Source organism: Elephantulus edwardii, unplaced genomic scaffold (genome assembly GCF_000299155.1).
Source record: "Elephantulus edwardii isolate Elephantulus edwardi_28Jun2011 unplaced genomic scaffold, EleEdw1.0 scaffold00020, whole genome shotgun sequence".
In the NCBI taxonomy this organism is placed as follows: Eukaryota; Metazoa; Chordata; class Mammalia; order Macroscelidea; family Macroscelididae; genus Elephantulus; species Elephantulus edwardii.
In genome coordinates this window covers 136067-158796 of record NW_006399770.1, presented here as the reverse complement: position 1 = coordinate 158796, position 22730 = coordinate 136067, and the positions used below count along the sequence as shown (strand labels likewise).

The 22730-nt window shown below is 38.5% G+C and overlaps 1 protein-coding gene across 1 annotated transcript in view; it reads right to left on the bottom strand.

Annotated features, from left to right (window-relative positions):
* The window catches only part of BTBD8 (BTB (POZ) domain containing 8), a 105894-nt gene that overhangs the window by 76888 nt on the left and 6276 nt on the right, over positions 1-22730 (bottom strand). The window contains 1 exon segment of the mRNA XM_006882476.1: positions 3648-3842. Within this exon segment, the coding sequence (XP_006882538.1) occupies positions 3648-3842 (195 nt within the window).

Here is a 22730-nt window from a genome sequence, read left to right as displayed (position 1 = left end):
AAGGAGACTAATCAGAACTGGCTTTGACAAGCACTGTGGCGACTGGACAATTAAAACAGACTTTCAAGGGGTAAAAAAAAAAAAGAACGAACTGGAGAGGAGGGTAGAGAAAATAGTGCAACAATGAATGAATGAAAACCCAAAATCTCTGTAAATGTTCATTAAAATTAATAAAATTTAATAATTAAAACAAAACAAAACAAAAAAACCCCATGATTTTGAGAACAGGAATAAGTATGTAACCAAATTACTAAAAGACTAACATCTAAAATACACCTCAGATCCAGGACATCAAAACACAAATTTTCTACTTTGAGTTTCATGAAGGTCATAAAAGGCAACTGGCACTGGCAGAAGGATCAACATATAAATCAATAGGATACAACTGATATTTTGACAAGTAAACATAAACATCTATGGTCAAGTGATTTTTGAAAGGACAATTCAATACAGAAAGGACAGTCTTTCAATCAAGGGAGCTGGGACAAATAGATACCAACATATAAAAGAACAAAGCTGAAAGCCGGTCAGACACAAAAATGAACACAAATGGATCAAAGAACAGATTGTAAGAGGTAGGATTTTAGTATTATAAAACTCTTAGAAGAAAATACAGGAGTAAATCTTTATTATCTTATATTGGGAGATAAATTCTTAATACTAAAGCACAAAATGACAAAATGTAAAAAAAAAATCATACTACAAATGACATCAACTAGAAGGTGAAAAAAATTATGAAACAGAGGAAAACTGCAAATCATTTATCTGTTCAGGGTTAAGTCCTCAGAATATAGGCAGAACTCTTCCAACTCAATAATAAAAAGATAAATAATACAGTCAAAAAGGAAGTCTGTATTGGGTTACTCACTGAAAAGCTGAAGGTGAAACTAGATCTGGAAATGCCATGAAAGAAAGGCTTGGCAATATACAGGTACAAAAATACAGCTATGAGGGGATGTTGTTGTTGTTGTTATGTGCCGTCAAGTTGCCCACGATTCTTAGCAACCCTATGTACAAAGCCCTAAACCTTGCTTTATGTTAGTCTCATTGTCACCGACACACCTGTCTAACATTACCCCAGTCGTTGAATCAATCCATCTCATCAAGGGTCTTCCTCTCCTGTGTTGTCCCTCCACCCCCCCCCCCAGGCATGACGTACCTCTCCAAGAACTGGTCCCTCCTTGCAAAATGTCCAGAGTATGTCACATGGAACTTCAGAATCCTTGCTTCCAAGGAGCAGCCTGGTTTCACTCTCACCAGGACAAATCTGTTTATTCTCTTAGCAGCCCATGGGATATTCAATACTCTTCTCCAACACCACAGCTCAAAGGCAGCAATATTCCTTCTATAATCCCTAGTCCAGTTCTGTGATATAGCAAGTGACTGTAAAGTCCATGGCCTGTATCAGGTGCACCTTAATCTCCAGACTGACATCGTTGCTCTTCAGATGAGGGGATGTATGGGAAAATTAATGATGTTTATCCACAGAAGATACTCAAATGGCTAAAAGTACATACAATTCAAAATATGTACAATATTATTAACCTTCAGGAGACTGCAAATTAAAATAATACTTTAATAATAAAGGATAGTACTTTATAGTAGACTGCAATTCATGGTGTCTCCACATTGAAGAGAAGAATCAAACATCACAGGATTTTCAATGGGTGTGATCTTTCGGAAGTGGTCCCTTTCTTCCAAGGACCCTTAAGTGGATTTCAACTATCACCATTTGGTTAGGAGTCAAACACTTAAGTGCTTACGTCACCCAGGATTCTTAATACTGCTTTATATTGATTAAAAAACAAAATCAAACAAAACAAAAAAATTGAGTTGCCATTAAGTTAATTTCAACTTATGGTGACTCCACGTGTTGAATTATGTTCCATAAGGTTTCCAGTGGCCATAACCACCTTCTGGAAGCGCATCATCAGGCTTTTTTTCAAGGTACCTTTGTAGTTGTTGTTATGTGCTGTCAAGTCAACTGTGACTCATACTGACCCTATACATAAAAGCTCTGAACTCAGTCCTATCCAGAGCCAATCTCAAAGTCTCCAATAGCTTGCCCCTATTACACAAATCACTGTGTCAATCCATCTCATCCAGGGTCTTCCTGTTCTGCTTTGTCCCTTCACCCTTCCAAACATGATATCATTCTCCAATGAGTGGTCCCTCCTGACCACATGCCCAAAGTATGTGATACAGAGCTTCAAAATCCTTGCCTCCAGAGAGCAACGTGACTTCACTTTCTACAGAAGAGACCTGTTTATTATCTTGGCAGTCCATGGTATGTTCAATACGCTTCTCCAGTACCACAACTCAAAGGCATCAATTATTCTTTAGTCATCTTTGGTCATTGTTCAGCTCTCTGATGCATATAAAGTAATTGTGAAGACCATGGACTGGATCAGGCACACCTTAGTCTCCAGATTAACATCTTTACTCTTCAGCACTCTGGAGAGGTTTCTTGTACAGACCTTCATTATCCAATTCATCTTTTAATTTCCTGGCTACTGGTACAAAGAATGTTTACTGTGGACCTGAGCAAGCTGAAATTGTTAATAATCTCAATCTCTTCTCCATCCATTATGGGGCTATCAACTGGCCCAGTGGAGAGAATCTTTGTCTTCTTGATGTTGAACTTCAATCCACATTGAAGACTGTAGTCCTTGATCTTCTGCAGCAGACACTTCAGGTCCTCCTCAGTTTTGGCAAGCCAGGTTGTCTCTGCATAACAGGTTGTTGATGAGTTTTCCTCCAATACTGATGCCACACTCTTCCACATAAAGTCCAGCCTCCCCCGTGATCTACTCCATATATAGATTAAAAAGGTATGAAGAGAGGCTGGATCTCTGATGCACTCCTTTCCTGATTTTGAATCATGCAGTGTTTCACTGTTCTGTTCTAATGACTGCTTCCTGGTACAAGTATAGATTTTGAAGGAGCACAATCAAATGTTCTGGGATTCCTATACTTCTCAAGGTTAATTACAATCTGTTATAATCTATACAGGTGCCTCTAGGTATGTTCAAACTGCCAAAACATCTGTTAGTGGCAAACTAATTATTGGTCTGTACTATACAGGGATTTCTATACTTCTTATCACCCACATGAGACTTCTTTAATAAGTATGACACATATTATTTCCCTGAAGCCTAGGTCAAAAGCCAGACCCCACTTTGGGATCAAGATCAAATTCTTTACTGCACAGCATGCAACTCACATCTAGTAGGTAGAATCAGAGAAGGATGCTGCTAAAAATTCTATAACAGATACGATAGCCCCACAAGAAAAATTATCTAACCTAAAATACCAATACTGCTTTTGATTGGTGGCATATAGAAATTCATTCCAGTTACTCAAAAGCACACCATTTATTTATCCTCTGTCAAGACAATTCATAACTTACCTACCTTGTATCTAAGTGCTTTGCCTCTACAATGCTAATACACTAATACTAATAGAAGTGAATAATACTATTTACTTAGGTAATTTGAAATTTAAATGAAGGGTTTTTTTTTCTGAAAGGTTATGAAAGAGATAAGGAACTGTAAAAAATAAAACATAGATACACATATGTTTTCAAATTAGATGATTACATACTATACTTAAAATAGAAGAGGGAGAAATATAAAGAAAGCACTTACTGTAAAAATGTTCTAAATTCTGAAGCTTCAATGTTCTCAAAAAAAGGCTCAAGATAAATTAAACTATTTGATGTTTTTCCAACAGTATGATAATAGAAGTCAGGAACTCTTGTGAAAAGGACTGCTTTGTGTGCTTTGAACAAAGTGCCACCTACACAGAACGTAACATCGGTATGGACTTCTTCCCTCAGAATCCTGTGGAGAATAAGAAATAATCATAATTTAGGTAAAAATATGTATTATATTTGTTTTTTAATAACACCACATAAATTTTAAGGAGATTTAATATAAAATTTAGGTTATTCTCTGTTCATTCCAAAGAGTACTGTTTAATATTGCCTTATATATAACTAATTGTCTAAATATATTTTCAAATTTATTGCTAATGTATTTTCACTAAGAGTACAAGTAGTTTTACCAAAAGAATATTTACTTATCAAATTCCTCTACTACTTCTTTAGTCTCCTCATTGATATTTTCCTTGTAAAATTATACATGTCCTTTAGAATTATTTTAGAAAAGAGAACACTGAGCAACACTGTCAATGAATGTTGATAATATGGGGTTTTTAAAAAAGCTTGCTAAAAAAAGGCAAAACGTATTAAACACCAAGAATAGACAATTCAGATTGGAAACTGATACACTTTGTTCTAATGTTAAATACCAAGTCTGAAATGCAAACTTGACTCTCAAGAATGTGATATTTTGGCCCACAACCTCGGCAGCACCCAGTCCACAAAGCCAAACCACAATGTTCAATTATTCTAAAATGGTCAAGACTTTGTCAATAACTGCCAGCCTCCATAACACTTATATCATTTCTAATTTAGGACAATTGAAAGGGCCAAATATGTTACCCCAACATACCACAAAGCTTATGTTTCCTTTTTTTTAAAATTTTATTATTTTGTTTGTGTGTGTGTGTGTACCATCAAATTGGATCTGACTGGTACAGGAGGAGATGGCCCCTCCTTCTCCGGCAGAGCATCTGGTGGATTTGAACCGCATATCTCCAGGATTGCAATGCAGCTTCTTGCCACTAGGCCACCAGAGCTCCCCTAAAGCTTATGTTTCCTTTTATTTATTTCACCTCCAGCTTTCCCTTGCCAACAGTCTGCAATCAGGACACACCTAAAGTCATGCCTTTTTCCATCATAAGCTTTACAATCTGTCTCTTCTAAGTCTTGTCCAAAAGTAAAAGTATAGTGGCTGACTCCTAATTATAATAAACTCTGAATAAACAGTCTTCAGGTATCTTCCCCCCCCAAAAAAGAAAATTATATTTAAGATACATTCCATTCCCCTCCCCCCAACAGATAGAACTAACCATTCTGTAGAGATCTACTCTAAAACACATAGGGTAATCATGAGTTAGAACTGATTAACTTACGGGACTCATTTTCTGGCATATTTTTCAGATATAATCGCACTGCTAGGAACACTGTTGTTGTTGTGTGCCGTGAAGCTGGAACCAACCCATAGCTGACTGTCCAGCAGGATTCAAGAGGCAGTTAACTGCATGGGAAGAGACTGCCCATTGTTCTCCCTTTGAGCAGCTGGTTGATTCCAATGGAGTGTCTTTGGGATTGCACTACAGTTTCCCACCAAAGACCACCAGAGCACACTCAGAACACTGCATGGTATAAAATCAGGAAACGTGAACACTGCACAGTATAAAATCAAGAAAGGTGTGTGTCAGGGTTATATCTCTTCTCTATATTTATCCAATATGTATGCAGAGCAAGTAATTTTAGAAGCTGAACTCTATGAAAAGGAATTTGGCATCAGAATCAGAGGAATCTAAAACCAGGAGAAGATAAAATAGATGAATGGGATCTTCTAAGAATCAAATCCCTATGCACATCCAAAAACTTCTCCAACAGGGTAAAAAGGGAAGCCACAGATTGGGAAAAAGTATTTGGTAATGACATGTCAGATAAGGGACTTATATCCAGAATTTATAAAATATTTGAGCACCACAAGATAAAGGTAAACAATCCAATTGAAAATGGGCACAGGATACAAACAGACACTTCACCAAAGACGACATTCAGATGGCAAACAAGCACATGAAATGTTCAAAATCCCTAGCCCTAAGAGAGATGTAAATCAAAACAACTATGAGATATCATCTCAGCCCAGTAAGAATAGCAAAATTTAACAAAGAGCAAGCAACAAATGCTGGCAATGTTGTGGATAAACTGGAACCCTTATTCACTGTTGGTGGAAGTGGAAAATGGTGCAAACACTGTGGAAGGAGGTATGCTGCTTTCTCAAAAAGTTTCAAATATATACAGTAGAGTAGGCTGTCTAAGTTTGATCCCAGTTTGTCTTTGATGCACTTTACAGTTTTGGGCTTTACTGCCAGGTCTCAGATCCACCTTGAGTTGATTTTTGTGTATGGTGTGAGATGTGGATCCTATTTCAGCTTTCTGCAGGTAGCAGTCTAGTTTTGCCAGCACCATTTGTTGATGACAAACTATATTTTAAAAAATTTTTTAATAAGCGAATTTTCCCCTTTAAAATTTGTATTTCTCTGAATTGCTTTTCTCTCTGATTGCTGTTTCTTTGAATGTGTTCCTATGCTGAATTAGACCATGTGGTAGGAACGCACGTGTGTTTTATAGGTTGCTCTTGCCCCAGTCTTTTGAGTTAGAATCATCCCTGTTTTTTACAGACAAGGAAGGACTGCCAGTGGCCTCTCTTCTCCCTTCCTTCATTACAAGAATGACATTTCATTTTCTTGAACTTGAAAGAAAGAAAGACACTTTCTCAAAAGTGGAGTCATATATATCTTAAACTCAGATAACATCTGACCATCATGTATTCCAGGTAGATTTATCTATAAGTTTCTTACAGCTGTAACAAAGTGATACAAAGTTAACAGTTTAAAACAGCACAGATTTATTATCTTGCAGTTCTGAAGGTTAAGTCTAAAATCATTCTCAGTAGGCAAATAGAAAACTATCAGCAGACCTGTATTCATTCCTTTGGGAGGTTCTAGTAAACTTGTGTTTCTATCTAGGCTGCACCAGGAAGCCTGCTGGTGGATTAAATGTTGGGCTGCTGCAACTTTAGGTGGTTCAAACTTGCCTGCCACTCTATAAGGGAAAAAAACAAACAAACAAAACAAACCCCAAGAGAAGGGAGTGTGCTTTTGTGAAGATTTATGACCTCAGAAACCTGATAGAGGAGTCTTCTACTACAGGGTGACTAGGAGTTAGAATAGACTCCAGAGCAGCAGGTCTGGGTTATTTTTAGTGGCTGCACAGTTTCCTTGGCTAGTGACCCCACACTAATGAGATTTCTTTTTATCTTTAGGACTTACTTCCCTCCCTCAGGGTTTGAGGAAAACTCTTAAACAACTTGCAATATGCAGATGATACAACTCTGGGTTGCTGGAGATGAAGGCTTGATGCATTTGCTGATGAAGAGCAAAGATCTGTATGGATTACACCTCAACATGAAACAAAGTTATCAAGGATCTCTGTTTACATGGATTCACAATCAACACCCATGGAAGCAGCAGTCAAGAAAGCAAACAACTACTGGGAATATACCCTAAAGAAACCAGAACCACCATCCAAACAGATGTATGCAGTCTCATGTTTATTGCTGCATTATTCATAATAGCAAAGAGATGGAAGCAAACCAAGTGCCCATCAACAAATGAATGGATAGAAAAACTACTGTACATCCACACAATGGAATACTACTAGCACTGAAAACCAAGGTACTCATAAAACATGACACAACATGGGTGACCCTGGAGGACATTATGCTGAGTGAAATATCTCAGTCACAAAAGGACAGACACTACATAATACCACTATTATAAAATAGCACTGGCATGGGAGTGGGGGTAAACTAAAAGAGGGTATAAATAACAAACACTGCATTGGAACAGATGAAGAACTGTTTGGAAGGAATATATGATTATGCATTATTTGTATGACAACAGTTTAGAATAATAGGTGCATTGAAAAATGAACTGGGGAGGGAAGAAATTATGCAACAACGAAAGTTTTTTTGTAAAAGCAAATTGGGGGGTGGGGAGGAAAATGTGCAACAATGAATGAATGAAAATCCAAGTTTTCTGTAAACTTTTATTAAAATCACAATAAAAATTATTTTTTTTAAAAAAGTTGCAAATAGAAATACCGTTTGAACTGGCAATTCCAATACTGGGAATATACCCCAAAGAGACCATAACTGACACCCAAGCAAATATATGCACACCTATGTTTATCACAGCTTTGTTCACAATAGGAAGAAGTTGGAAACAACCTAAGTGACCATCAACAAAGGAATGGATAGTGAAACTGTGGTATAGTTACACAATGGAATACTACGCTGCACTGAAAAACAAGGAACTTATGCAGTATTATTCAAAATGGGTGACCCTGGAGGACATTATGCTGAGTGAAATATATCCACAGAAAAGGACAAATACTGCATAGTGTCACTGTTGTAAAACGGGACTAGCATCGGGGTTGTGAGGAGACTGAGAATGATGGGATAAATAATGTATACTGCATTGAAACTGATGAGGGAGAAAACTGTTCAAAAGGGATATGTGATTAGGTATTATTGTCATGAGAGGAGTCCAGAACGAAGGCTGCATAGTGGAGTGGACTGGGGGGGGGGGATTGTAAAATAGTGAAAGAATTTTTCTTTTACTTCTCAAAGAGAAGAGTGTATTGGGGGGGAGGGGTGGGCAGGGAGAAAAATGCAACAATGAATGGATGGAAATCCAAAGTCTCTGTAAATTTTCATTAAAATTAATAATAATAATAAAAGATTAACTGAAAAAAAGAATCAGAGGAACATTCATCAGCAACATGCATTATGCAGAGGACACAACCTTGCTTTCTGGAAGTGAGGATTTCAAACACTTGTTGAAAAAGATCAAGGATTACAGCCTTCAATATATGAATTACATCTCAACATCAAAAACATAAAAATCTTCACTACTAGGCCACTAGGCAACATCATGATAGATGGAGAAAAGACAGAAATTGTGAATTATTTAATCTTGCTAAGATCCACAGTCAATACTGAAGTATTGCATTTGGAAAGTTGCTGTCAAGGACCTTTCCAAAGGAGCAAAGATGTGAATTTAAAGACTAAAGTGCATCTGATTCAAGTCAATGTCTTTTCAAATGCTTGCTATGCATCTAAAAGGTGAACAATAAATAAGGATGGCATAAAAAGAATTGATGCTTTTGAGTTGTGGTATTGGAGAAGCATACTGACTACCCCTTGGACTACTAAGGGGAAAAAAAGAAACAACAAACATGCATCTTGGTGAAGATGCAAGCAGGTTCTCCTTGAAAGTGAGAATGGCAAAGCTTTGTCTCACACACTTTAGGCTATAACAACTATAGGGCCAGTCCTTGGAAAAGGACATAATGTTTGAAAAAGCAGGTCAGCAAAAGAAAGCAAGATCCTCAGGGAAGTAGACTGACCAGTATAAAAATATGCTAAAGTATATTAGATGGTGAGTAAGGTACAGGAGAGTTGTTTATAGAATTACTAAGAGCCGTACTGGACTCAATGGACTCTAACAACAACATTCATAAGGTATTCACTGACCAATTTTTTATAAGCAGATTTCCATGTTCTTCAACCTAGCCTATCTTTGGAAGCTCCACTGAAACCTGTCCACCATGGATGATCACACTGGTCTTTAAAATAACAGTGGAATCATTTCCAGAATCAAAGAAACACACAAGTTACCACAGAATGACAAAATGAGAGTTGACTAAGAACACTGAAGGAATAGGAATTCATTTACTGAAGCTCATGAAGAACCTATATACATACAGCAAGATGTACCTGTTCAAACACAACAAATTGCATACTTTAATATCAGAAAAGCATGTGTTTTGAGACTGTACCCTTTTACCATATTATTAAATGCATATACTGGAAAAAAACTAAGAAGTTGTATTATATGAAAAATAACCCAACATCATGACTGGAAGAAGAGTAATTAAAGACTTGGTATTTTTTTTAAAGAATCATAGTTTATTTTCCTTTACATTATTTCCACTTTTTAAGACTAGAAAGACAGTTTAAGACCACTCAGTGGCTGTTCAAGCCCATTCAGTGGCGGGAGCAGTGAGGCTGCAGACCAGTCTTCCGTTGCAGGCTGTAGGGAACTGCTGAATATGCAGAGGGCACTTGCATGACTTCAGACCAGTCTGCAACTTCAGACTGAGCAGCCATAAATCCAGGAGCAGGGGCCATCTATTCTCTCTGAAACTCCTCCTTGGTCAGAGCTTTTTCACCCTGCTCTTCCTTTTCAATCTCTTCCAGATCTCTGTAGAAGCACAAGTCAGGCATGACCTCCCACAGGTGATCCTGGGAGACTGTGCCATCCATGCACAGGACTTCCTGCGCCAGCATAAAGCACATCAGAACCACGGAGTGAGCTCCCTTGTTGCATGGGATAGCAATGTCTTCATAGTGTAGAGGAGAACCTGTGTTACACAAGGCAATGGTAGGGAAGTTGCCAGAAGATGCTTCTGAAAATTATAATAAAGCAAAACAAAATTAAAAAGAAAGACACTTCTATCAAAGGCTGGTGGTCAGCCCTGGGATCATTAACCAACAGAAGATAAGGCTCCCGGAAGGCTGCCTGGATCTGGTTAGTGAAGGTTCCAGGAGTTCCCAGCAGTAAGAGTGGCTCCAGTAGTAGCAGCCGACTTCAGAACAGCTCTCTGGCCAGTATTTCTGGAGGGTATGACAGACATCAGCTGGATTTTCAATGACAAAAATGGTCTGAGCAGCCAAGAGAAGCTTCTCCCAGGTCCTCTCCATGTTTATGATGATGCCATCATACTGTTCCATTTGGAAGTCAAGCTTGGTGACACTCAAGTGTGTTCCTGCTGCAAAGAATTTGAGGACATCTTCCTTCTTTGCAGGACATCAAGGGCTCTGGACACTGTGAAAGTTTCCAGTTTAAGTTATGATGGGAACCAGGACAATGCATTATCAAGACTGCTTTCTGAAAATGAAGAGAACTTCATATACTTTCCGATAAAGATCAAAGACTACAGTCTTCTTTCACAATGGATAACAAAAACATTTTTTATTGTTGTTAGGTGCCGTCGAGTTGAGTATGACCCTGAGAAATCTGTGAACAACAGATCTGAACCCTGTCCTGTCCTGTGCCATCCTCACACTTTCTGATACATTAAAGCCTACTGGAAGTCACTGTGTCAATCCACCTGGTTGAGGTTCTTCTTCTCTTACACCAACTCTCTTTCAAAGAATCATGTCCTTCTCCAAGGAATAGCCCCTTCCAGCACCATGCACAAAGTATGTAAGCCAAAGCCTCATACATGCCTCCAAAGAGCACTCTGGTTGGACCCTTTCCAAGACCTATTTGTTTGGTCTTTTGGCAGTCCATAGGATGTTCAGCGCTCTTCTCCAACACCACAGCTCAAAGCCATCACTCTTCTGTCATCCTTATTTTCTTTTTAAAAAAATTTTACTTTATTAATTTTAATGAATATTTACAGAGATTTTGGATTTCCATTCATTCACTGTTGTACTCTTCTCCCTGCCCACCCCTCCCCCAAGTTTTCTCATTTCTTTGAAAAGAAAATTTCTTCATTGGTATACAATCCTCACGCACACAACACTGCACTGAGTACACTCCACTATGCAACCTTCATTCTGGACTCTTGTGGTAACCATATTACTCTATCATATATTGCTTTTAAACTGTTCTATCCCTCATCTGTTTCAATGCAGTATACATCATTTATTCAGTTTTTCTCAGTCTTACCCTAACCCTGATGTCAGTCCCATTCTACAACAGTGGCACCATGCAGTATTTGTCCTGTTGTGACTGAGATATTTCACTCAGCATAATGTCCTCCAGGGTCACCCATTTTGAATACTATTGCATGAGTTCCTTGTTTTTCAATGATGCAGTGTAGTATTCCATTGTGTGAATATACCACAACTTCTCTATCCATTCATTTGTTGATGGGCGCTTAGGTTGTTTCCAAGTCCTTCTTATTGTGAACTATGCCGCAATAAAAATATTTGTGCATATATCTGCTTGGGTGTCGGTTTTGGTTTCTTTAGGGTATATTCCCAGTAGTGGAACTGCTGGATCAAATGGTATCTCTATTTGTAACTTTTTGAGAAAGTGCCACACCACTTTCCACAGTGGTTGCACCATTTTACACTCCCGCCAACAGTGAATAAGGGTTCTAGTTTCTCCACAACCTCGTCAGCATTTGTTGCTTGCTGTTCTGTAAATTTTGCTATTCTTACTGGAGTGAGATATCTCATAGTTGTTTTGATTTGTATCTCTCTTAGAGCTAGGGATTTTGAACATTTCTTAATATGCTTTGGTGAAGTATATGTTCATATCCTGTGCCCATTTTTCAATTGGATTATTTACCTTCATCTTGTTTTGGCGCATCCTTATTTATTTTCTAGCTCTCAGATGCACAGCAAGTGATCAGAAAGGCCAGAGACTATATCAGATGCACCTTAGTTCTCAAACTGACATCATTATTCCACAGTAACTTGGAGAGGTCCCTCCTGACTGCTGGTACTAAGAGTGTTAATTGTGGATCCAAGTAAGATGAAGTTGTTAACAGTTTCAATCTTTTCTCCATCTATCATGATGTAATATTTAGTATATAAACAGCAAGAGTTCAATAACTACTTTCTGATTAATAGTATTTTACTAGAAGTAAAATTTAAATTATTTTGTTTCAGGTAAAACAAGATTATCTGTACCAGAAAAAAATATATTTCAGAACATTTAAAATAATGAGCTTTAAAACAAACATTTTAATTTTATAAATTTTACATCAATAATTTATTTTAATAACTGATTTTGAAAGGTATGTGAAAATGGCTTTGCCTGAGACAGAGGGGTTGTTGTTATGTGCCATCAAATCAACTACAACCCATAACCACTCTATGAACAATGGTGCTCTGAACCTCATCCTACCCTGAGCCAACCTGTCTCTGACATACTTGAACCCACTGCCACAGTCACCGTGTCAATCCATCTCATCCAGGGTCTTCATTTCCTGAGCTAACCCTTTACCTTGAACAGCATGATGGCCTTCTCCAATAATTGGTCCCTTCTGGTGACATACCCAAAGCGTATGAAACAAAATTGCAAAATCCTTGCCTCAAAGGAACAGACCGATTTCACCCTCTCCAGGACAGACAGACCTATTTGTTCTCTTGGTAGTCCATGGTACATTCAATATTCTTATCCCGCACCACAACTCAAAAGCATTAATCCTTCTTCTGTCATCTTTATTCACTGTCCAGTTTTCAGATGCTTGGCAAGGAACTAAGAAGACCATGGCATGGATCAAGTACACTTTAATCTCTAGTTTGACATCATTGCTCTTTAGGACTATAGAGAGATCCTTGACAGCAGATTTTCCCAATAGAACTCGTCTTTTGATTTTCTGACTGCTGGTGCTAAGAATACTGATTATGGACCCAAACAAGATGAAAGCATTAACAAACTCAATCTGATATTACCTATTGGCCAAGTGGCGAGGACCTTTGTCTTCTTGATGTTGAGATGCAATCCATACTGAATGCAATCTTTGATCTTCTGCAGTAAACACTTCAAGTCCTCCTCAGTTTCAAGGGCAAAGTTGTGTCATCTGAATAATGCAGGTTGTTGATGAGTCTTCCTCCAATCCTAATGCCACATTCTTCATAAAGTCCAGCCTCCTGAATGATCTGTCCTGCATACAGGCTGAAAAAGGTATGGAGAAAGGATACTTCCCTGATGTACTAATTTCTTGTAATGAACCCATGCAGTGTTTCCTTGTTCTGTTCAGACAACAGCTTCTTAGTCTAGGTATAAGTTTTGCATGAACACAACAAGGCATTCTGGGATTCCTATTTTTTTCCAATGTTAGCCACTATTTGTTTTAATCCACAGAGTCAAATGCCTTTGTGTAGTCGATAAAACACAAACAGACATCCTTCTGATACTCTCTACTTTCAACTATGATCCATCTGACATCAGCAATGATATCCCTAGTGCCACAGCCTCTCCTAAATCCAGCTAGCATTTCTGGCATTTCTCTGTCAATCTACCATTCCAGTCAATTCTGGATAATCTTCAGCAAGTTTTTGCTTGTGTGTAGTATTAGTGATATTGTTTATTTCCACATTCTGTAAGATCACTTTTTTGGGGAATGGGAATAAACATGGATCTCTCCCAGTCAATTGGCCAGATAGCTGTACTCCAGATTTCTTGGCACAATCTGGTGAGTCATCCAGAACTGTATCTCTTTGTTGAAATAACTCAATTGGTATTCCATCAATTCCTTATTTTTAAGGAATTTTAAAAGAGACTTATTTTCCACCAATTCCTTGACAGCAGCTTGAACTCTTTTATTATTATTAGTTCTTGATCATATGCTACTTTCTGAAAGCAAAACAAAGGAACAAATGAGGACGTTAGAACAGAAGATTCCATGGGGCAGCTTGAAAAGACAAAGCAAAGTATTATAATGAAATGTGCAAAGAGTTGGAGTCAGACAATCAAAAGGGAAGAACTCATCCAGCATTTCTCAAGCCAAAAGAACTGAAAAACAAATTCAAGCCATGAGTTGCAATACTTAAAGATGCTATGGACAATATACGGAATGATACAGGAAGCATCAAAGGAAGATGGAAGGAATACACAGAGTCACTATAACAGAAAGAATTGACTGACACAGAACCTTTTTCAGGAAGCAGCACACGATCGAGAGATACAGGGTCAGGAGCAGGGATATCTAGACACATTCTGCGCAGAGTGAAACAGCAGAAGTGGAGGTATACTGAAGGATCAATAAGGCTGAACTTGAGCCAGGAAGAAGTTAGGTGAAGGAGCAAGGGTTACTCGAAGAAACAATCTCAACCCTAATGCATGTGGCTTTTTAACACCAATGTCCATGCACTTGATCTATATTCATATGAAAATGTCTATGCCTGAGGCCTTGGCTTCTGCTTACATCAATGTAGGCTATGTCCTGTCAAAATCTGATACACACAGATATCTGCAAGTAAGTAAACATGACAATTTCTTTCATCCTTTCTGATGGGAACATTTGATTTAACTGTTTGGAGGCATTAATGACTAATTACTTAAGTTATTAATTAATAATTAATTATATATGTTCTAAATAAAAGTCATCTGTAAAAATGATAAACATGAAGAGAAGACCTTATGACTTTATGACTGTATAAGTAGTTATATTAACTCAAAGAACCAAGAAATTAATTAATTACAACTATGTATGTACACCTGAACATTTAAACAGGTAACAGTATGAGGATAATAATCTCAAAGCATCAATTTATTTCACAAAGGTGTGTTACAAATGTTTTGATAAATATTAATATGATGCATACAGTATAAGAAGAGAAAAATACCTTTGTGGGGAAAAGCAAATTGCAATTAGGTAGACATGGCATCGAATTTCTCTTTTGTTTCTCCTTTTCAAATTTTGCTATTAAACAACATTTAATGGACATTAGAGGATGGAAGGAAATCCAAAGAATATATCCAAAATTAAGCTAAAATAAGCTATCGAGTACCTGGATGGTGCAAATAGTTAATATGATCAGCTGCAAAGAAAAAGGTTGGAGTTTATTGTTTACCCAGAGGTACCCTAGAAAGTCAATCTATATTTGAAAAATCAGCCACTGAAAACCCCTAGGAACACAGTTCTCCTCAGATGTATGAGATCACGATGAGTGAGAAATTACTCAACAGAAACCAGTGGCAAGCTTTCTATAATAAGCAAACAGCATTTCCTGCTGCTTCTCTAGTTTGTCTTTCTAGATGCTCTTTGAATGAATTAATACTCCCTTGAGAGAAAATTACTTTGTTTTTCTAACATCTCAATGACAGTAATAAAACTTCACAGCAGAATTCAAGACTTGTCATTTTCTACACAAATAAAAGAGTCAGCTAGAAATGGATGCAACTTGACCACACACAATAATGTAATTTCTCTGACATTTTTAAAGTTTTTTATTCTTGAGATGACAAACATATAAAAATTACAACTTTCAAATAAATTGTACTTTTGAAGAAAAAAGGTATTGACATTTCTAATTTTAATAAAAACTCAAATTATACAATATTAAGTTGTTTTTCCTTCTGTCCACTTTCTCCCTGTCTCTCTGTCCTCAGGTGAATAAAGAAGTATTGCAGTAGCAACTGAACAACCACCAGAAGACAACAGACTTTCTTTGTAATAGATGACCAAGAGTACTAAAAAAATGAGAAAAACAGCATTTTATTTTTTACAAAATCACATATAACAGAACTCCATTATGAAAAAGTAAAATCTAGCTCAGGTTGGCTTGTTTGTTGCCGCTTGTTAAGTGCCATCAAGATCAAGCTGGTTCTGGGGAGCTCTGGTGGCCTAGTGGCAAGAAGCTGCACTGCAATCCCAGAGGTGCGTGGTTCGAATCCACCAGATGCTCTGCCGGGAAAGGAGGGACAATCTCCTCCTGTACCAGTCAGATCTGATTTGATGGTACACACACACACAAAATAATAATAAAATAATAAAAAAAACAGATCAAGTTGGTTCTGACTCATGGCAAATCACGAATGACGGAATAAAACAATGCCTGGTCCAGAGCCATCTTCACAATTGCTGATATGCAGAAGTCCAGTATTACAGCCACTGTCAATCAACTCATTAAATGTGTTCCTCTCTTTTCCACTGGCCTGCTACTTTGCCAAGCATGATGCCTTTCTCCAGGAACTGGTTCATTGCAAAAAACCCCACTGCTGTATAGCTGAATTCCAATTCATAATGACCCAATAGGAAAGATTGTAACTGTCCCATAGAACTTCCAAGGCTGCCAATCTTTACAGAAGACAACTGTTTCATCTTTCTTCCACAGCGAGAGTGCTGAGTGAAAACTGCAGACCTTTTAGTTAGTAGCCGAGTGCTTAACCACTGCATCACCAGGTTTCCTGCTTAAAAATTAAGGATGTTTACTAACTCAAGTAATAACAGGGTAGGTTGGAGCAGTGGCTCAACATCATGGCCTAGATTTTCTTTCCATCTCCATTCCTCTACTAGCCACTGTATCCAAAGTATTTTAGGCTGCTATTTTAAAAAAAAACCGAACAAAAAAACACACACCCACAAAAAAAACTCCCACAACACACACAAAAAAAATAATAAGCACATATTATGTACCATGTGTTGGGGATATAAAGATGCCTAAAATAAAATCCTGTCTCCAAGAAGTTACAACCTGAGTAAGCAAGCTAGACTTGAAAATTAAAACTCACTTGCTCACTGTTGTCCATCTGGTGCTCTCTCACAGTGAGGTTGTAAACCACAATGGGAAGAAACTTTCTTCCACTGGCAGAGCCACTGGTGGATCTGAATCTTGAGAAACATGCCGCCTTTGGGTTAGCAGCATAACTTGCTACAGACTATACCACCAGGGTTTCCTCTAAAGATTCTAAAGAATGTAGTAATTTAATAACACAAATAGATGGGGTTCTGCTTCTCACCACCCCTCAATGCCATACTCCCCAGGATAAACATAAATGAAGATCTTATAAAGCAAAACTGAAATCCACTGCTATGGAGTAGATTCTGACCCAAAGCAAGCCTAGAGGGTAGAACAGAGCTGCCCCATTGGTTTCCACTGAAATAGACTACCACATTTTTCTCGCATGGAGTGGCTAATGAGTTTAAACCACAAACTTTCAAGTTGGCAGTTGAGTGCTTAACCACTGTGCTACTAGGGCTCCTTGAAAACTTAACAGAGGCCATGAAAACCAAAGAAAGTTTAAAGCCTGAATGAGTGAGTATTAGGCAGGCTGGGGTCAAACTATATGGTCTAAGATAGAATGGAAGAAAAATGTAGAAAAGAAAAACAAAAAGTCAGACAAATTGGAAGAGTAAAAAACTGATGACTCTTTACATGGCTTACCCTAAGGTACTTGCAAATGTCATATGGGTCTTAGCTGCAAGCAGAGAGTACCAGAGGAATGTCTATCTGTATTTCATTGAACATGCAAAGGCATTTGACTGTGTGGATCACAACAAATTGTGGCTGACTCTGAGAAGAATGGAAATCCAGAGCACCTGATTGTGCTCATGCAGAAACCTATACTTGGATCAGGAGGTGGCTGTCAGAACAGAGCTAGGAAACACTGCATAGTTCAAAATCAAAGAGAGTGCATCAGGAAAACATTCTATGTCCATACCTTTTCAGTCTATATGCAAAACAGATCATTAAGGAGGCTGGACTTTAAGGGGAGGATTGTGGTTATGAGAATTGGAGAAAGATTAATCAACAACCTGTGTTATGCAAATGACCCAACTTTGCTTGCTAAAACCAAGGAGGGCCTAAAGCATTTGCTATTGAATGTTAGGGACTGAAGTCTTCAATATAGACTCAACATCAAGAAGACAAATACCATCACTGGGCCAATTGGCAGCATCATGATAGATGGAAAAGAGACTGAAATTGTTACCAATTTCAGCTTGCCTGGTTCCACAAACAACACTCTTGGCATCAGCAATCAGGAAACCAAAAGATGAACTGCATTGGAAAAATGTGCTTTCAGAGAACTCTCCAGAGTGCTAAAGGGCAATGACATCAATCTAGAGACTAAAGTATGCCTGATCCAGGCCATGATCTTTGTAATTACCTGTTATGCATCAGAGAGCTGGACAATGACCAAAGAGGATAAAAGAAGAAATGCTGCTTTTGAGTTGTGGTATTGGAGAAGAATATTGAACATACTCCCAAGAGAACTAACTGGTCTGTCCTGGAGAGGGTGAAACCAAGCTGCTCCTTGGAAGTAAAGATTCTGAGATTCTATCTCACATACTTTGGGCATGTTGCCAGGAGGGACCAGTCATTGGAGAAGGATATCATGCTTGGAAGGGTGGAGGGATTGTGCAGGAGAGGAAGATTCCAGATGAGATGGATTGAAACAGTAACTGGGATAATGAGAGTAAGTGTATCAGATAGTGAGATTGACCCAGGATAGAGCAAGATTTAGAGCTACTCTGTATAGGATCACTATGAGTCATAGTTGACTCAGTGACACATAACAACAAGGCACCGTGAAAACCTAGAATGGAGCCTATCCTGGGAGCAACTTTCAGCGTGATTTGCACAGTGCCACAAAACAAGGGATATTACTCACGAGATTTGTGCTCTACTTAAAAATCATCTGAGATAAAAAGGTCAAATATGAATAAAAAACTTAGGACTATAATGGAGGAGAGAAACTAGTGTTCTAAAAACAGAACAAACAGAACACATTTAAAGAGATCATTGACACATTTTGTGATAAATGTAACAATAATTTGTGTGGATATTTTGAAATGGGAACCTACATAAGTTTTCACCAAAAATTCAGTAAATTATTCAAAAGAAAGAAAAGATAACTTGAAAGCAGATGAAATAAAGAGACCCAAAAAAGGTTGTCAGGAAAGCAAGAAAAAGTAGGAGGGAATTCTTGGCTCCATGTAACTTTCAAAGGTATGTGTTGAGGATGGTCAGCATAGTGTGTTGATGAGGGTGAGAAGAGGCACGTGAAACTGCAGAAAAAAAGAAGAAAATAGGCATACAACTTGAATCATATCTTTGTAAATAGGTAAGGCTCAAAATCACTACAATCAAAGGTGGATATGTAAGAAGCTTACAAAAATTGAACTTCAGGTTCACTGTGGAGATGAGTGTTGCTGGCAGCTGTAAAGTGTTTGAAGCAGAGATGGGAAAGCTGGATTCCTATCCTTTTCTATATTAGCATTTCCAGTAAAACTGTCTCATAAAAGAGATCTCCAAATCTACATCCTAAATAAATATTTATTCTCTCAGATATTTTTGGTGGTTTTTAACATATTTTAAGCTTACACAAATGTATATCAATTTCAGGATTTACCAAACATGGACCCACCCGACCATAGTGATTTGTCTTCCAAGCAAATAAACCCACCCATGTTAAAATATGCTGACATAAATCGATGCTGCATGCTAATTAACATTTCAGATTTCTGTTTTCATTTAGAATCTCAGATATGTGACACATGGTGTTGAGAATCTGTTATTCAGAGCAAGCAAACCTAGTTCTGGAGTAGACAGGAGACTAGTTAAGTGTGGCACACTACTCCAAAGCAAAGGAACTAGGTAGAGAGGGGACACATCAGAGCAGGAAGAAGCTATGGCTTTTGCACAGAAAGTGGGCTGTTCTAAGAAATGCAACAGCCAATTCCCACCTCTTCCTACACGAGGTATTTTGCATGTCATTTTGATTATGTTGTGGTTGCCATAATATGTTGTAAAGTTGACTACAACTCATAAAGACATTATGAACAATACCTCTTAACTCTGTCCTATTCTGAGCCAATTTCACCATCTCTGACACATTTGCCCATATAGCCACAGTCATTGTGTCAATCAATCTCATGCAGGGTTTTTCTCTTCTCTTCTGACCTTCTATCCTTCCAAGCATGATGTCTTTTTTCAAGAACTGGACCCTCCTGGCAACATGCCCAAAATATATGAGACAAAGTTTCAAAATCCTTTCCTCCAAGAACAAACTGGTTTTACTATCTCCACTACAGACGTTTGTGCTCTTGACAGCCGATGGTATATTCAATATTCTTATCTAGCACCACAAAGGCTCAAAGGCATGAATTACTCTTCTGTTGTCCTTAGTCAATGTCTAGCTCCCAGATGGCACAGCAAGCAACTGAGAAGGCCTGGATCAGGTACATGTTAGTCATTGCTCTTTTACCACTCTAGACACCCTGACAGCAGACTTCACCAAGGCAACTCATCTTGATGCTGAGAGTACTGACTCTGGATCCAAGCAAGATGAAATAATAACCTCAATCCTTTCTCCATCTATGAGGACCTTTGTTTTCTTGATGTTGAGCTATAACCCATATTGAAAACTGTAGTCTTTGACCTTCTGTAGCAAACACTTCAGTCCTCCTCAGTTTCAGCAAGCAAGGTTATGTCAGGTGCATAATGCAGGTTGTTGTTCAGTCTTTCTCCAATCCTGATGCCACAATCTTCATAAAGTCCAGCCTCCCTAATGATCTGTTTCACATAAAGATTGAAAAGGTATGGAGAAGGATACATCCCTGACAAACTCCTTTCTTGATTTTAAACCATGCAGCATTCCCTTGCTCGGTTCATATGACAGCTCCCTGGTCTAAGTATAGGATTCGCACTGTTGTTGTTACATGCCACTGAGTCACCTGTGACCCATAGCAAGCCTGCCCTGTCCTGAGCCAGTCTCACTGATTCTGACACACCTACCACCATTGCCCCAGTTACTGTATCAATCCATCTCATCTGGGGTCTTCCCCTCCTGCACTGTCCCTCCACCCTTCCAAGCATAATGTCCTTCTCCAAGGATCAGTCCCTCTTGGCCACATGCCCAAAGTATATGAGTTGGAACTTCAAAATCCTAGCCTCCAAGGAGGAACTTGGTTTCACTCTCTTCAAGGCAGATATATTTGGGGTTTTTTTGGTGGGAGTGGCATACACTTCTTAAACAACATGCCTCTGGAAACTCTATGAACTTTGATAAATGTTCATAGTTTTAGAAAGGCCTTTTGTTCATAGGGTCACTATGAGTCATGCTTGACTTGAAGGCAATCAACAACAATAACACGGTATGTTCAAGACTCTTCTCCAGCTACGCAACTCAAAGGCATCAATTCTTCTGTCATCCTTAGTCACTGTCCAGCTCTCTGATGCATAGCAAGCAATGAGCCAAGGCCATGTGGGGATGGCCATCTCTGACCTTTACCAACTTCACAAAGGGGAACTATTCCTGTCAATAGCATCAATACAAAACTAATTCACAGGAGGTCAGATATGTCCTCTACACTCCTCAATGTCTTTCTACTGATTTCAACACCAATCTTACTGCTTTACTGAGAACAAAATCAGATGTGATAGCTCACAAACCACACAAAATCATGGTGGAGAAGTCAAAAGGTTATAACTCAAGTTAGTAGCAGAATATAGTCAGGACACCCTCTGAAATGTGCTCACAAGTACCTCAGTCTTCAGCTTCACGAATTGAGGCCAGTGTTACAAAGTTCTCAGTCCTGACAGTATAGATATCTCCTCCTCAGTCCTCCAGCAAACTCGGGCAAAAGGCTCTAGCTCTGGTCCATTAGTGTAGCACACTCAAAGTCCCATTTCATGTCAGGTCTTTGGTTCTCTGCTGTGGCTGCTATGGTCACTGTTCCAGTAGGCCGTCCTAGTTAATCTGGTGCCCTGAAGGACAAGCTTTAGTCACTGGTTCTCTGCTAGTGGAAGATCTCTTTTCTGCTGCTGGGTCTGCTCAATTTAATGGTGAGATCAGTCAAGTCCCTTATGGAGAGGCTAACAAATCCTATTTGCATATTCCCACCCTTCCACGTGGCAAAGTCAAATTCAAAGTCTAGGAAAGTTATTTTGAACAATAAACTCCACAAACACAATCAAGTGTTTGGGGATTCCCATTCTTCTCAAGGTTAACCACAACTTGCTGGAATCCATGGAGTCAACTGCCTTTGTACAGCCAATAAAATACAAATAAATATCCTTCTGGTACTCTCTGCTTTCAGCCAAGATCTATCTGACATTGGCATCATATCCCTAGTGCCTCTTTTAACCCAGCTTGTATTCAGGACAATTCTCTGTCGATGAACTGCTCATGGGTTTAGTTCAGGTCTTACGCAGCAGCCACTGGGAGTAGGAAGGAAGGGGGAAATTCTAAGGGAGGGAGGAATGCCAAAGAGGGGAATCAACACCTAATTTATCTGTCAGTTGTTTTTGTATTAGGGAAGTGTCTTTGCATGTTCTACTGTCTTTGTATTCTGATGCTCTTAATAACTTGTACTGAAGATTATCCAAAAACGACTGGAACAGGACATCAGCAGAGAATGGCCAGAAGTCCAGGCTAGGTTTAGAAGGGGTCGTGATACTAGGGATATTGTAGCTGATGTTAGATGGATCTTAGCTGAAAGCAGGGAATACCAGAAGAATGTCTATCTGTGTTTCATTGATTATGCAAAG